Genomic DNA, 12,237 nt, shown 5'->3' with positions numbered 1-12,237 from the left:
AGCGGCACGCCCTGGGCGGCCGCATGCATCGTGATCCCGGGGACTGAGCCAAAAGGTGCCAGCAGACTAACAGAGCGTTTTAGCACCCGCCGAAAAAGCCGGACGGCGAAAACCGCCAGCTGTGGCGAGGCGTAAGCCGGGCGGATCAGGCGCGCCCCCAGCGCCAGCGCGGGTTGGGACGGAGGAGCGCGGCCGTTGCAGGGAGGGGCGAGGCTTGGGGGCGGAGGGCGGGCACGCGCGCCAACTCGACTCCGGATTGGTCGGCTCCGCAGAGCCGAGTGACGTCAGCCGGCGAGAACGTCGGATTTGTGTGGTGGGCACGGGCGGGCGGGGGAGGCCTACTGCGCAGGCGCAGCGGCTGGGCTCTGTCCGCCCCCGGCTTTCGGGCCCAGCTCTCGCGGACAAGTCCCGACATCGCGCGCGCCCCCCCTACCTCCGCCCTCCGGGACCGCCCCCTCCTCCGGCTCGGCCTCGTCGGAGATAAACAATAGTTGGCTGGCGAGCGCCGAGGGTGCCTCCCGCCGCGGGGACTCGGCGGGCCGCGCGGGACCGGCGGGATCGCGGCCAGCCGGCCATGGCGGGGCTGTACTCGCTGGGAGTGAGCGTCTTCTCCGACCAGGGCGGGAGGAAGTACATGGAGGACGTTACTCAGATCGTTGTGGAGCCCGAGCCGGCGGCCGAGGAAGAGCTCTCGTCGCGGCGATCGCCCTCGCGGCCGCCGCCTCCGCCGCGGTCACCGCCGCCCCCGGCCGGCGGCGAAGTGGCGGGGAGAGGCGCCGCGGGGGCCGCCCGGGAGGCTCGCGCCGCGCCGCCCGACGCCGGGGCCTCGCCGGCTCCCGGCCGCTGCTGCCGCCGCCGCTCCTCGGTGGCCTTCTTCGCCGTGTGCGACGGGCACGGCGGGCGGGAGGCGGCGCAGTTCGCCCGCGAGCACCTGTGGGGTTTCATTAAGAAGCAGAGGGGCTTCACGTCGTCCGAGCCGGCGAAGGTGTGCGCCGCCATCCGCAAAGGCTTCCTCGCCTGTCATCTCGCCATGTGGAAGAAGCTGGGTGAGTTCCCCGGCTTGCCGCGGCCTCCCCCCTCCTCTTCTCCGGGCAGTTCGGGGCTTTCTGTCGCGCCGGCCCCGCGAGCCCCCCAACCGGCGGCCACCGAGGGCGCTCGGTGTGTCCATCGACGGGAGGGCAGACTCCAGGGTCTCTCAGCGCACTTTCCAGGATGGGGGGCTCCGGGCAAAGGAAAGTGGCTTTTCGGAAGGAGAGGGTTGTGGTCTCCTTTCAGACATCCCTCGCTTTATTTCCACCCCCCGACCCCGGCCGGGATCGGTGGGGAGGCTTCCCCTCGTCCCTTCGCTACTCCACTCTGATGGCAGCCAGCGGGTAAGCGTGTTTGAAACCTGGCGCCAGATTTTGGCCTAAAGATGCACTGAAGACGTGTTGCTACCCAGGACGCGCGAAGGAAGCGGGAGATGGCGAAAAAAAAAAAAAAGAGTATCTCCTTCGAATCTGTCATAATTTTGCTCTTGAAGGACTTGTTCCTATCGGTGGCCTCCTACCGGCGGTGTCAGGCCTCCAAAATTGACCCCGGGTGGCTGGTAGTTGGAGTAAGCTGTTGGCTATAGTAGAGAGGCTAAAAAGTTATCATCCAGCGACTTAGTCTTGGGAAAGAATTCGGTATGGTGATCATGAAATGTTTCTAGGATCTTTATGCTTGTACGGCTTATGAAAAATAAAAGCGTGGAATGGGTTCTTACCACTTAAACTGGCCCCGTTAGCGGGATGTGTTAAATTCAGTTTAGGGCTTTTCAAAAGCGCACTTTTATTTTTTTTTAGCCCTGTGGTACTTGCCTTAGCTAATTGATGTCAGAGAGTTCTCAACAGTTCCCACGTAAAAGTGCTTGTAAATTGTAGATACCCGTCAAAGTAGGAAGAGATAAGGAATTACTGATGTGCCAAAAGGAATCGGAGACCCTAATTTCTAAAAATTCGATGTAGTTGTAGTTTCATCGAAGCTTTGAATGTGTTCTAAAGCAGCCGATGTTTCTGTACCCAACCTGTGTTATCATACAGAGTTGTAGGTGCTTAGGCATTGCTGTGAATGAATGGCATGAATCTTTTTTTAGAGAAAACACAATACCACTTCTGTTACTTAAGAAAGTCCTCTTGTTTAAGGTAGCATAATGTTGCTTTATTTTCAGTAGAGGAACAGAGACATAGAGAAGAGTGTAAAGGTTAATCAAATACAGAACATTTTTAAAAGGTATTGTCATAGAGTTGTGGACTAGCTTCTTTCAAAGTCTGTTTTCTGTTTGCCTGGATTTCTGCCAAGAATTGTTTGATTGACTCATAGAACCTCCAGTCCGCCTGTGGGAGGCTGTTTCATCCAATCCCAGAGGCCCCTATTATGGATTTGTTTTGTTTTTGTGTAGGCAGAGCACAGCTGAAAGCACCAGCAGCATATTCCAGAAATTTGTCATTTCATTGCTTGTAGGGCAAGTGGGAGTGGACAGCAAGACAAGATAGAGGAAAATTAGACACAGAGAACATTTAGAGTCCTGTGTATTTTGGAGCACACTTGGAGCAACATAAATTTGCCATGTGTTTTCACTGAAAGGATAAAATATAAACCCTGTTACTTGAACATTTTTTAATAAAGCAGAAATCCTGCTGTTAAATGTGAATGTCTATGTCTTTTGACATGTATGTACTTTTTGAACGAAGATTTATACACCAAATGTTAAAGCTTATTTTGTTCCCACAGTTAGCCTTGTACTCCACCATCAAAACTTGCAAAAAAAAAAGAGTAGGCTACATAAATGGAAGTCTTGACAGTCTTCCTGTGTGTCAGGCTACAGTAGTGGTTCTCAAACTTTTTGCTCTCAGAACCCTTTGTACTCAAATGATTCAGGGTTCTAAGCAGCTTTTGTTTATGTGAGCTACATCTATCATATTTTACTGTATGAGAAGTTAAAACTGAGAAATTTAGGGGCTTCCCTGGTGTTCCAGTGGTTAAGAATCTGCACTGTAGTGCAAGGGACGCCAGTTCCATCCCTGGTCTGGGGAGATCCCCCTTAGTTGCCATGGAACAGCTAAGCCTGGGAGCCATAACTACCTGAGCCCCTGTGCTGCAGCTACTGGAGCCTGGATGCCTAGAGCCCGGGCTCTGCTGCAATGAGAAACCCAAGAACTGCAATGAAGAATAGCTCCCTGTCTCTGCAACTAGAGAAAGCCCACATGCAGCAACAGAGACCCACCGCAGCCAAAAAACAAACAAATAAATCTTTAAAAAAAAAAGAGAGAAATTAATGAAATTTAACCTATTAAAAATAAGCTTATTGTGTGTTGACATTTTAAAGTGAAAAATCACTTTTCCCCCTAAAATAAGTATTGAAATAAATATTCTAATCTTTTGCCCATTTTTTGTTTCTTTGAGTTTTGAGAGATCTTAATACATTCTGAATACAAGACATTAATTAGATATACAATGCAAAAACATTTTCTCCCAGTCTGCACCTTGTCTTTTCATTATTTTAGCATTGTTTTTTAAAGAGAAAATTTTAATTTCAATTAAATCAAATTTATCAAGTTGCTATATATGGCAGTCTCACACACATATGTAGTAGAAAAAGGGAGGAATAGTTTGTCTTTTCAGATAATTGTGGATATTCCACCCCAAAGTGGTAGTTTCTTAAGATTAGTCAAAGTGGAATCTGAAACATCATCAATAAACTTTTCTATTTTAACAGTAAGAGCCATTGGTTTCTCTTGCACTTTGAATCAGCCTTTTACCCACATGTGTTCTTGTGGCATGTACATGAGTCATTTGGTTCACTGAATTATGTAGATCTTCCAAGTATTGATGCATTTCATTATAGAATACCCACATTTGTTACTATCACTGATCCCATTGGAGAAGTCTTAAGATTGGGAAGTTACCAAGTTTATTGTCATCACTACCAGGTAGTGGACACATATATTCTAAAATAGGAGATTTGGGGACATCCCTGCTGGTCCAGTGGTTGTGAATCTACCTTACAATGCAGGGGACTCAGGTTCCATCCCTGGTAGGGGAACTAAGATCCCACTTGCTTCAGAGCAACTAAGCCCACGGGCCTGTAAGTACCGAGCCTGCATGCCACAACTAGAGAGGACATGCCCCGTGAGGAAAGATCCCACGTGACGCAACAAAGATCCCGAGTGTTGCAACTAACGCCCAATGCAGCCAAATAAATACGAGGTTTTAAGCAGCAGTTCTAAGTTTATCACTGGCAACAAATACTGTCAGCTTTTCTTGAAAAACTTCATTTTGAAAAAAATGTATGCCAGATGCCCAAGTCTTTCTTTTTTTTTGGCTGTGCCTTGTGGCTTGCAGCATCTCAGTGTCCTGACCAGGGACACAGCAGTGAAAGGTCACAGACCTGGGACTTCCCTAGTGGTCCAGTGGCTAAGTGCCTTCCCAGTGCACGGGGCCCAGGTTTGATCCCTGATTGGGGAACTAGATTGCACATGCCAAAAACTATGTTCTGGAGACTAAAAAAGATTCCGTATGCTACACTGAAGAGTAAAAATCCCACGTGCTTCTACTAAGACTTGGAGTGAAAGTGTGAAAGTTGCTCAGTGTCAGACTCTTTGCGACCCCATGAACTGTATAGTCCATGAAATTCTCCAGGCCAGGATACTGGAGTGGGTAGCCTTTCCCTTCTCCAGGGGATCTTCCTAACCCAGGGATCGAACCCAGGTCTCCCATATTCCAGGCAGATTCTTTACCAGCTGAACCACAAGGGAAGCCCAAGAATACTTATCAGTCTTTCAAGTAAAAATGATGGTCTGTGAAAATTGTAGCTACTTCTTTCCATCATTCACTCAATCACAAGTGCTTTCCCTCTTCATAGCCATACTATGCAACAGAAGCCTTTTATGCACCTCCCCTCTTATTTTACAGAAGGTTGAAGACATGTATTCGTGGGTGGAGGTTTAATAAAATTAATTTTTATTGCATCATCAAGGACATTCATAAGTTAAACTGGTTTCCCCCCCTTTTTTTTTTTTTGCCAACTGAGCCACAAGGGAAGTCTTCCCTTTTCTTTTTTTAAACTGGAAGTGAGTGGTTATGTTTTGCTGACTTTGAGGCACGTGGGGTCTTTAGTTTCCCAATCAGAGATCAAATCCGACCCCCTGCACTGGAAGTGCAGAGTCAACCACTGGACTGCCAGGGAAGTCCCTGGTTATAGTGCATATAGGACCACTAGTCGAAGAAGGCAATGGCATCCCACTCCAGTACTCTTGCCTGGAAAATCACATGGACGGAGGAGCCTGGTAGGCTGCAGTCCATGGGGTCGAAAAGAGTCGGACACGACTGAGCGACTTCACTTTCACTTTCATGCATTGGAGAAGGAAATGGCAACCCACTCCAGTGTTCTTGCCTGGAGAATCCCAGGGACGGGGGAGCCTGGTGGGCTGCTGTCTATGGGGTTGCACAGAGTTGGACACGACTGAAGTGACTTAGCAGCAGCAGCAGGATCCACTAGTTCACTTCGGTACCACTGCCTTGCTTCCTGCTAAGACAACAGCAGTTTTACTAGCCACTGCTTTTCAACCATCAGTACAGATATCAACACAGTGAAAAGGGCGAATAAACTTAGAAGTATTATGAAAATGGTTTTGATCTGGTGGAATCCCTGTAAAGATGATTCGCAGCATTGTGAGATAACTGCTGTGTTTTGTCTGTTTCTCGGCTAAACCTTGGGGTCTTCGGGAGCAGAGATACTGCCTTACACATCTTATAGTTAATCTTTTAGGGCTGACCATGCAATTCCTTGCCCAAAGTGACTGCTAGTTTAGTTGAATTTCTTTGGGTGTGGTGGTTAAATTGCTGTTTTTACCTTTTTTTTAATTAAAAAATTTCCCCCTTTAAAAATGATAATGTGTTTGCATACGATTTACCATTTTAGCCAGGTTTAGGTGTATAATTCAGTGGCATTAAGTATATTCATAGGATTGTGCAACAATCACTACTCTACATTTTCAGAACTCATCCATTATCCAAACGGAAATTCAGTACTCATTAAACAGTAATTTCCCATTATCCTCTTCTCCAGCCCTGGTAAGCCTCTATTTTACTTCCAGTTGCTGTTCACCTCTTCTAGCTACCTCATATAAGCAGAACCATACCACATTTGCCCTTTTTGAATTTTATTTCATTTAGCATGATGTCTTTAAGGTTTGTCCAAATTGTAGCATGTGTCAGAATTTTCTTCCTTTTTAAGGCTGAATGATACTCCACTGTATATACACACCACAGTTTATCCATTCATCTGTTGATACTTGGGTTGTTTCCATCTTTTAATGCTGCTATGAACTTGAGTGTAGAAGTGCCTGTTAGATTCTCTGTTTTCAGTTCTTTGGGGTCTAAACCTGGAAGTGGACTGGCTGGGTCATTTGGTAATTCTGTGTTTAACTTTCTGAGGAATCACCAAACTGTCTTCACAGCAGTCGTACTGTTTGACATTGCCACTAGCAGTTCTCCAAGGGTCCTGATATCTCCCTATTCTTGCCACCATTTGATATTTTTCTTTTCTTAAAAAATAATAGCCATACCAGTGGGTGGAGAGGGCTTTCTTATATTTTTAAAGAATGCCTTCTTTGTCTTCCTGCACCACACCCTCTTATATTTTTTGGCCACTTCTGACCTGCAACGTCTTGGTTTCTCAATCTGGGATGGATCTCACACCCCCTTCAGCAGAGGGTGGAGTCTTAACCACTGGACCGCCTGTGAAGTCCCCTAAGGCCTTCTTCATTTATTTAATTACCATTAAGGTTGACCTCTCTAGCATTGTTCAAGTGCTTATATACCCTTGCCAAATTTACAAAGGAAAACTTGAATTATCTAAAAATTTTTATATGACTTACTTTTGTCTTGAGGCAGAGGGACTTGATAAATATAGCATAGAGTGAGAGAGAATGTGAATATATCCTTTTTGTTTTCTTTTGGCCATGCCATGTGGCTTGTGGGGTCTTAGTTCTTCAACCAGGGATTGAACCTGGGCCCCCAGCAGTGGGAACCTTGGAGTCCTAATCACTGGACTGCTAGGGAATTCCCAACATATCCTCTTTTTGAAATGTATTTATTTTGGCTGTGCTGGGTCTTGTTGGGGCTCATGGCCTCTGGAGCACACAGACTGAGTAGCACAGGCCTAGTTGCAGTGTGTGGGACTTTAATTCCCCCACCAGGGATTGAACCCAGGCCCCCAGCATTGGGAGCATGGAGTCTTATCCATTGGACTACCAGGGAAGTCCCAACATATTCTTTTAAATTTTTTTTTCATTTTATTATTACTTCTTGATCTTAAGTTACAGTATATGTCTAATTTATTTATGTTCCTATGTGTGGATTTACTGTTTCTGTGTTATGCTTATGTTCTAAGAAATAATGTTTCAAAGTTTATATGTACTTTTTTGTAGGTTTATTCATTTGAAATAATGTTCTTATTATCCTTTCTAATGCCACTGCAAATGACCTTCAAGAGAATATCACAAAATTAAATGATGGGATGGCTTTTATGATTCAACACTCTCAGAAACTTTTTAAAGCGATGGCACCCCACTCCAGTACTCTTGCCTGGAAAATCCCATGGACAGAGGAGCCTGGTGGGCTGCAGTCCATGGGGTTGCAAAGAGTCAGACACGACTGAGCGACTTCACTTTCACTTTCCACTTTCATGCATTGGAGAAGGAAATGGCAACCCACTCCAGTGTTCTTGCCTGGAGAATCCCAGGGACGGGGGAGCCTGGTGGGCTGCCGTCTATGGGGTCGCACAGAGTCGGACACGACTGAAGCGACTTAGGAGTAGCACTTTGATAGTTCAGAGAAGTTAGTGAACAACATGCAGCTTTTATTCCTTTGAATCATAGTTCATTGACTTACGTTATCAAGAGAACCATTAGAAAGGTAACAACATACACTTGAAATGAATGAAGTGTGATCTCTGATGTGATTACAGGAAATTTGCCACAGTATTTGTAAAGGATGATGAAATATGGGAAGTTTTTTTTTAAATTTGTTCAACTGAAAATCAGAGCATTTACTTAAAAGAATATGGCCAAAGGAATGAATTATGAAGAAACTGGTCTTAACCTAAATTGTTGATTCTGTGTTTGGCAGATAGTTTTCATTATCTTAAATTCAAAGACAGAAACAGAGATGGACAAATGCAGAAGAGGGGCAGAAGGGGTAAAGGGAAACAAGAGAAAGCCAGATAGAACTGGAAAGTGTTTATCGCTCTGTTGTGTCCTACTCTTTTTGACCACATGGACTGTAGCCCACCAGGCTCCTCTGACCATGGCATTCTCCAGGCAAGAATGCTGGAGTGGGTTGCCATTCCCTTCTCTAGGGCATCTTCCAGACCCAGGGATTGAGCCTGGGTCTCCTGTATTGCAGGCAGATTCTTTACCATCTGAGCCACCAGAATCTTCCCCAAATTTGAAGAAAACTTTTTTAAATCATGGAATTTAAGCTTGTTATCATTAGTTTCATATTTTTCAGTTTTTAGTATCAAGGACCTTCGTTGTCTCGCTCATCACATGTGCTGAATGAATTTGCCGTATTTATCAAGTACTGATTTTTTCTATTTTTGTTAATCATTCATTACTTTCCATCAGTATTAGATAATCTCTGCTGCCGCATGTTGTTGCATGTAGTTCATTCCTTTTTTTCCTTCTTGCTGAGTGGTATTCCATTGTCTAGATATACCACAGTTTGTTTATCCATTCACCCATTGATAGGCATTTGGATTGTCCACAGCTTTTACCTGTTATGAATAAAGCTGATGTAAAGCCTTTCTTTACAAGAATGAATGTAGAAAGAATGATGGAACTAGAAAATTTCATTTGGTAACCATCATAATTGTTGATTCAGCCAAGAAACATCAATAAATACTAAAACTAGTAGGTAAAACTTGGAGGAACAGAATTGCTGTAATGAGTTCCCTAGGGGGCGGTTAGCACACATTGGATGTCTTAAAAACAACATAAATTTATTCTCTCGTGGTTCTGGAGGCCAGAAGTCTGAAATCCAGGTGTCAGTAGGGTTGATCCCCTTTTGGAGGCTCTGAGGGTGAATCTGTTCCATCCTCTCCTCTAGGTTCTGGTGTCTGGCAGCAATTTTTGGCATTTCTTGGCTTGTTCAGTGTCCACTGTCTTTATATCGCCTGTATCTTCTCCCCTTCTGTCTTAAGGACACTTGTCTTTGGATTTAGGACCCACTCTAATCTGACTGATCGCTTCTTAAGATCTTTAACCTAATTACATTTGCAAAGATCCTTTTCCCAAATTAGGTCACATTCACAGCTTCTGGGTGGGCATATCTTTTATTGGTGTTGGGTGGGGGCACCATTCAATTCACTCCAAAGGATATTTATGTTGTCTCAGATAATCTCCCTGTGAAACATATTAATTACAAAAAGAAAAAGATTATAGGGAAAAACCTGGCAGACACCACCTTAATTGAGTGATTCAAGAGTAGCATCACTTTACATGGGACAAATTGAAATTGTATACTGCCTGCAGGGAGATGATCATATTTCTGTGATGTTCCTGCCAAAAATGCATAATCTGGTTACAAACATGAGGAAACATGAAACAAACCCAAACTGAGAGACATTCTTGAAATGACTGGCCAAGTGTTCCTAAAAAGCATCGAGGAAACACTGAGGTTCCAAGTTGGAAGTGACTAAAGATACATGCTAAGCAAATATAACAAGGGGGTCCTGAATTTTACCTTTTATTATAAAGCATATTGTTAGGCTAGTTGATGAAAATGAGTGAGATCTATAGATTAAGTGGTAGTATGCTATCAATGTTAATTTCCTGATTCTGATGGTATAGGAATTAGGGCTTTCCCGGGCTTATATTGCCATTCTGTTCCTCAAATTTCACCCTCCAGGCAAGGAATCCTCCTGTAATGCAGGAAACGCAGAGACTCGGGTTCGATCCCTGAGTCTGGAAGAATCCTGGAAAAGGAAATGGCAAAACCATTCCAGTATTGTTGCCTGGGGAATTCCATGGACAGAGGAGCCTGGCAGGCTACAGTCCATGGGGTCGCTGAGTTGGACATGACTGAGAGACAGGAATTAGATACTATACACAGGAATTAGATACTATAATAGTATTTGGGAGTGATGGTATATTTTGTTGGTGGTTGACTTTTTACTGGTTCAAGAAAAAAGTTCTTTGGATTTTTCCTGAGGGGGCGGGGAAGTAAACCTGAAGAAGCAGGTGTCCGATCGGAAGAGGATCTAGGTAGCTGTTTCATCAGAGCCCTGCAGTTGGATGCATACCAGATAACCAAGGCTGTGTTTATTTGTTTCAGTAAAGAGGATAAATCAAAACTGCAGCAACATTTGGCATCATCATTTGATTATAATCCCCTGTCATTTTCTAAGAGCTGTCAGACTTTTGCTGTAGTCAAACTATATCAGATCATCCCCTCTGCTCATGCTTTAATGGTGACACAAATCTTTGTGGTTCTTTGGGAGATGTGATAATGCTTTTAACTTGCTGTTTTGGAAGAGAGTGCTATTGGTGGTCTTGCACTTGACCTTTTCAACCATTAATAGACTTTCTGACCAATTACTAAAGAACCATGAGAGGAAGCTGTTAGTTTCTGAGGTTATTTGGGGACCAAAAGCTGTGGGATAGGTTTGGGATTCCAGTGGGTCTCAGGTAGACTGGATTGAAAGTCTTTTTAGAACCTGACCTCCATGGGCCTTAGCTCTTATTTATCAGTGGACTGAGGCTGTATTCTGTAGCTCCAGAATTTTTAACTTAGAGCTGTTGTTCAGTAGTTACTCAATGTTGTGGGCATCTCCTTTACCTCCGTGTTTAGCTGCGTGTGAGAATGGCCACATACCACTTTGAAAATGGTTAACAGTTCTTTAAACTTGGAAGGTTGTTTTGTTTCTTGTTTTTTGTTGAAAGACCATTCTGGAGATCCAGTTTTGCTTCTCCCCTGTAGTCAGTGAAGTAACCATACCAGATTTTCTTTGGGTAATTAACTGCTCTCATCTGATCTCCATCATCTCAGGATTTTCCCACCCACAGAAATCAGGAGACCCATTTTCATGGCAGCCTCTTCCCTTAGTATTTCTTGCTCAGAGAGAAAAGTCAGTAAAATGTGTTTAAAAGATTTTGGTGTACCATATATAAAATAGATTAACAGTAAGCATATCTGTATAGCACAGTGAATGCATTCAATGTCTTGTAATAACCAATAGTGGAAAAGAATAAAAAGAATATATAGGAACTTCTTTGGTAGTCCAGTGTCAAAGACTCCAAGCTCCCAGTGCAAGAGGCCTGGTTCGATTCCTGGTCAGGGAAGTAAGACCCTACATGCCACACAGTGTATCCAAAAAGAAAGAAAGAAAAAAAATATAAAAAGAGGTATAACCAAATAATCACTTTGCTGAATACCTGAAACTAACACAATATTGTAAATCAGCTATACTTCAATTAAAAAAAGGTTTTGGTGTTTACTTAATTACTTCTTTAAGTATTGAAGTTGAAGAGAGTCTTTTCAGGTTTTCTTGGGGTGGATAAGTGGGATGCATATTCATACAATAGATTTAGTCTAAGGTCCCTATTTCCCTAAACTTTGAATTGTTTCCTTTATGTCATTGTGTTTGTTTTCTGGAACTTCCATAATAAAGTACCAAAAATTGGTCGACTTAACAGAAGTTTCTTGTCTTACAGGTCTGGAGGCCCAAGTGCAAAATCAGGGTTCTGGCTGGGCCGCGCCGTTTCTGTCTTCTGACAGCTCTCAGAGGAAATCCCTTACCTCTTCTAGCTTCATGTTTACCAGGAATTCTTGGCACTCCCTGGCTTGTAGAAGCATCCCTCTAGTCAAACGACTCTTTCCCTTATGTGTTCAACATCTTTTCTCTGTGTGTTTGTCTGTCTCTATGTTCGTATTTCCCCTTTCTGTAAGAACGCTGGATTAGAGCCCGCCCTCACGACACTTTTAACTTGACGGTCTCTGTAAAGACCCTCTTTCCGAGTAAGAGCGTGTTCTGAGGTACTGAGTATTAGGATTTCAGCATATCTTTTTTGGAATGACACAGTCCAGCTCCTTGAGAGTCATGTCAAATTGTTTGTTGTTTCTCAGTCATGGAATCTTAGGCCAGAGTTAGATCTGTGTTTGCAGTTTTATTACCGTAATTCTAAGCTAGTATGCTCACTGTAGACTTTCCAC

The 12,237-nt window shown here is 44.1% G+C and overlaps 1 protein-coding gene across 2 annotated transcripts in view; it reads left to right on the top strand.

The window, feature by feature from the left end:
* The first annotated feature begins 381 nt into the window (after positions 1-381).
* The window catches only part of PPM1D (protein phosphatase, Mg2+/Mn2+ dependent 1D), a 61,117-nt gene continuing 49,261 nt past the window's right edge, over positions 382-12,237 (top strand). For both annotated transcript variants that reach the window (XM_061390236.1, XM_061390234.1), the window contains exon 1: positions 382-1,046. In XM_061390236.1, coding sequence (XP_061246220.1) covers positions 575-1,046 — 472 coding nt within the window. In that variant the 5' untranslated portion in view covers positions 382-574. The remainder of the gene's footprint in view (positions 1,047-12,237) is intronic.

This window comes from Bos javanicus, chromosome 19 (genome assembly GCF_032452875.1).
Source record: "Bos javanicus breed banteng chromosome 19, ARS-OSU_banteng_1.0, whole genome shotgun sequence".
In the NCBI taxonomy this organism is placed as follows: Eukaryota; Metazoa; Chordata; class Mammalia; order Artiodactyla; family Bovidae; genus Bos; species Bos javanicus.
Note: the sequence above shows the minus strand (reverse complement) of the source record. Positions and strands in the feature narration are given on the sequence as shown.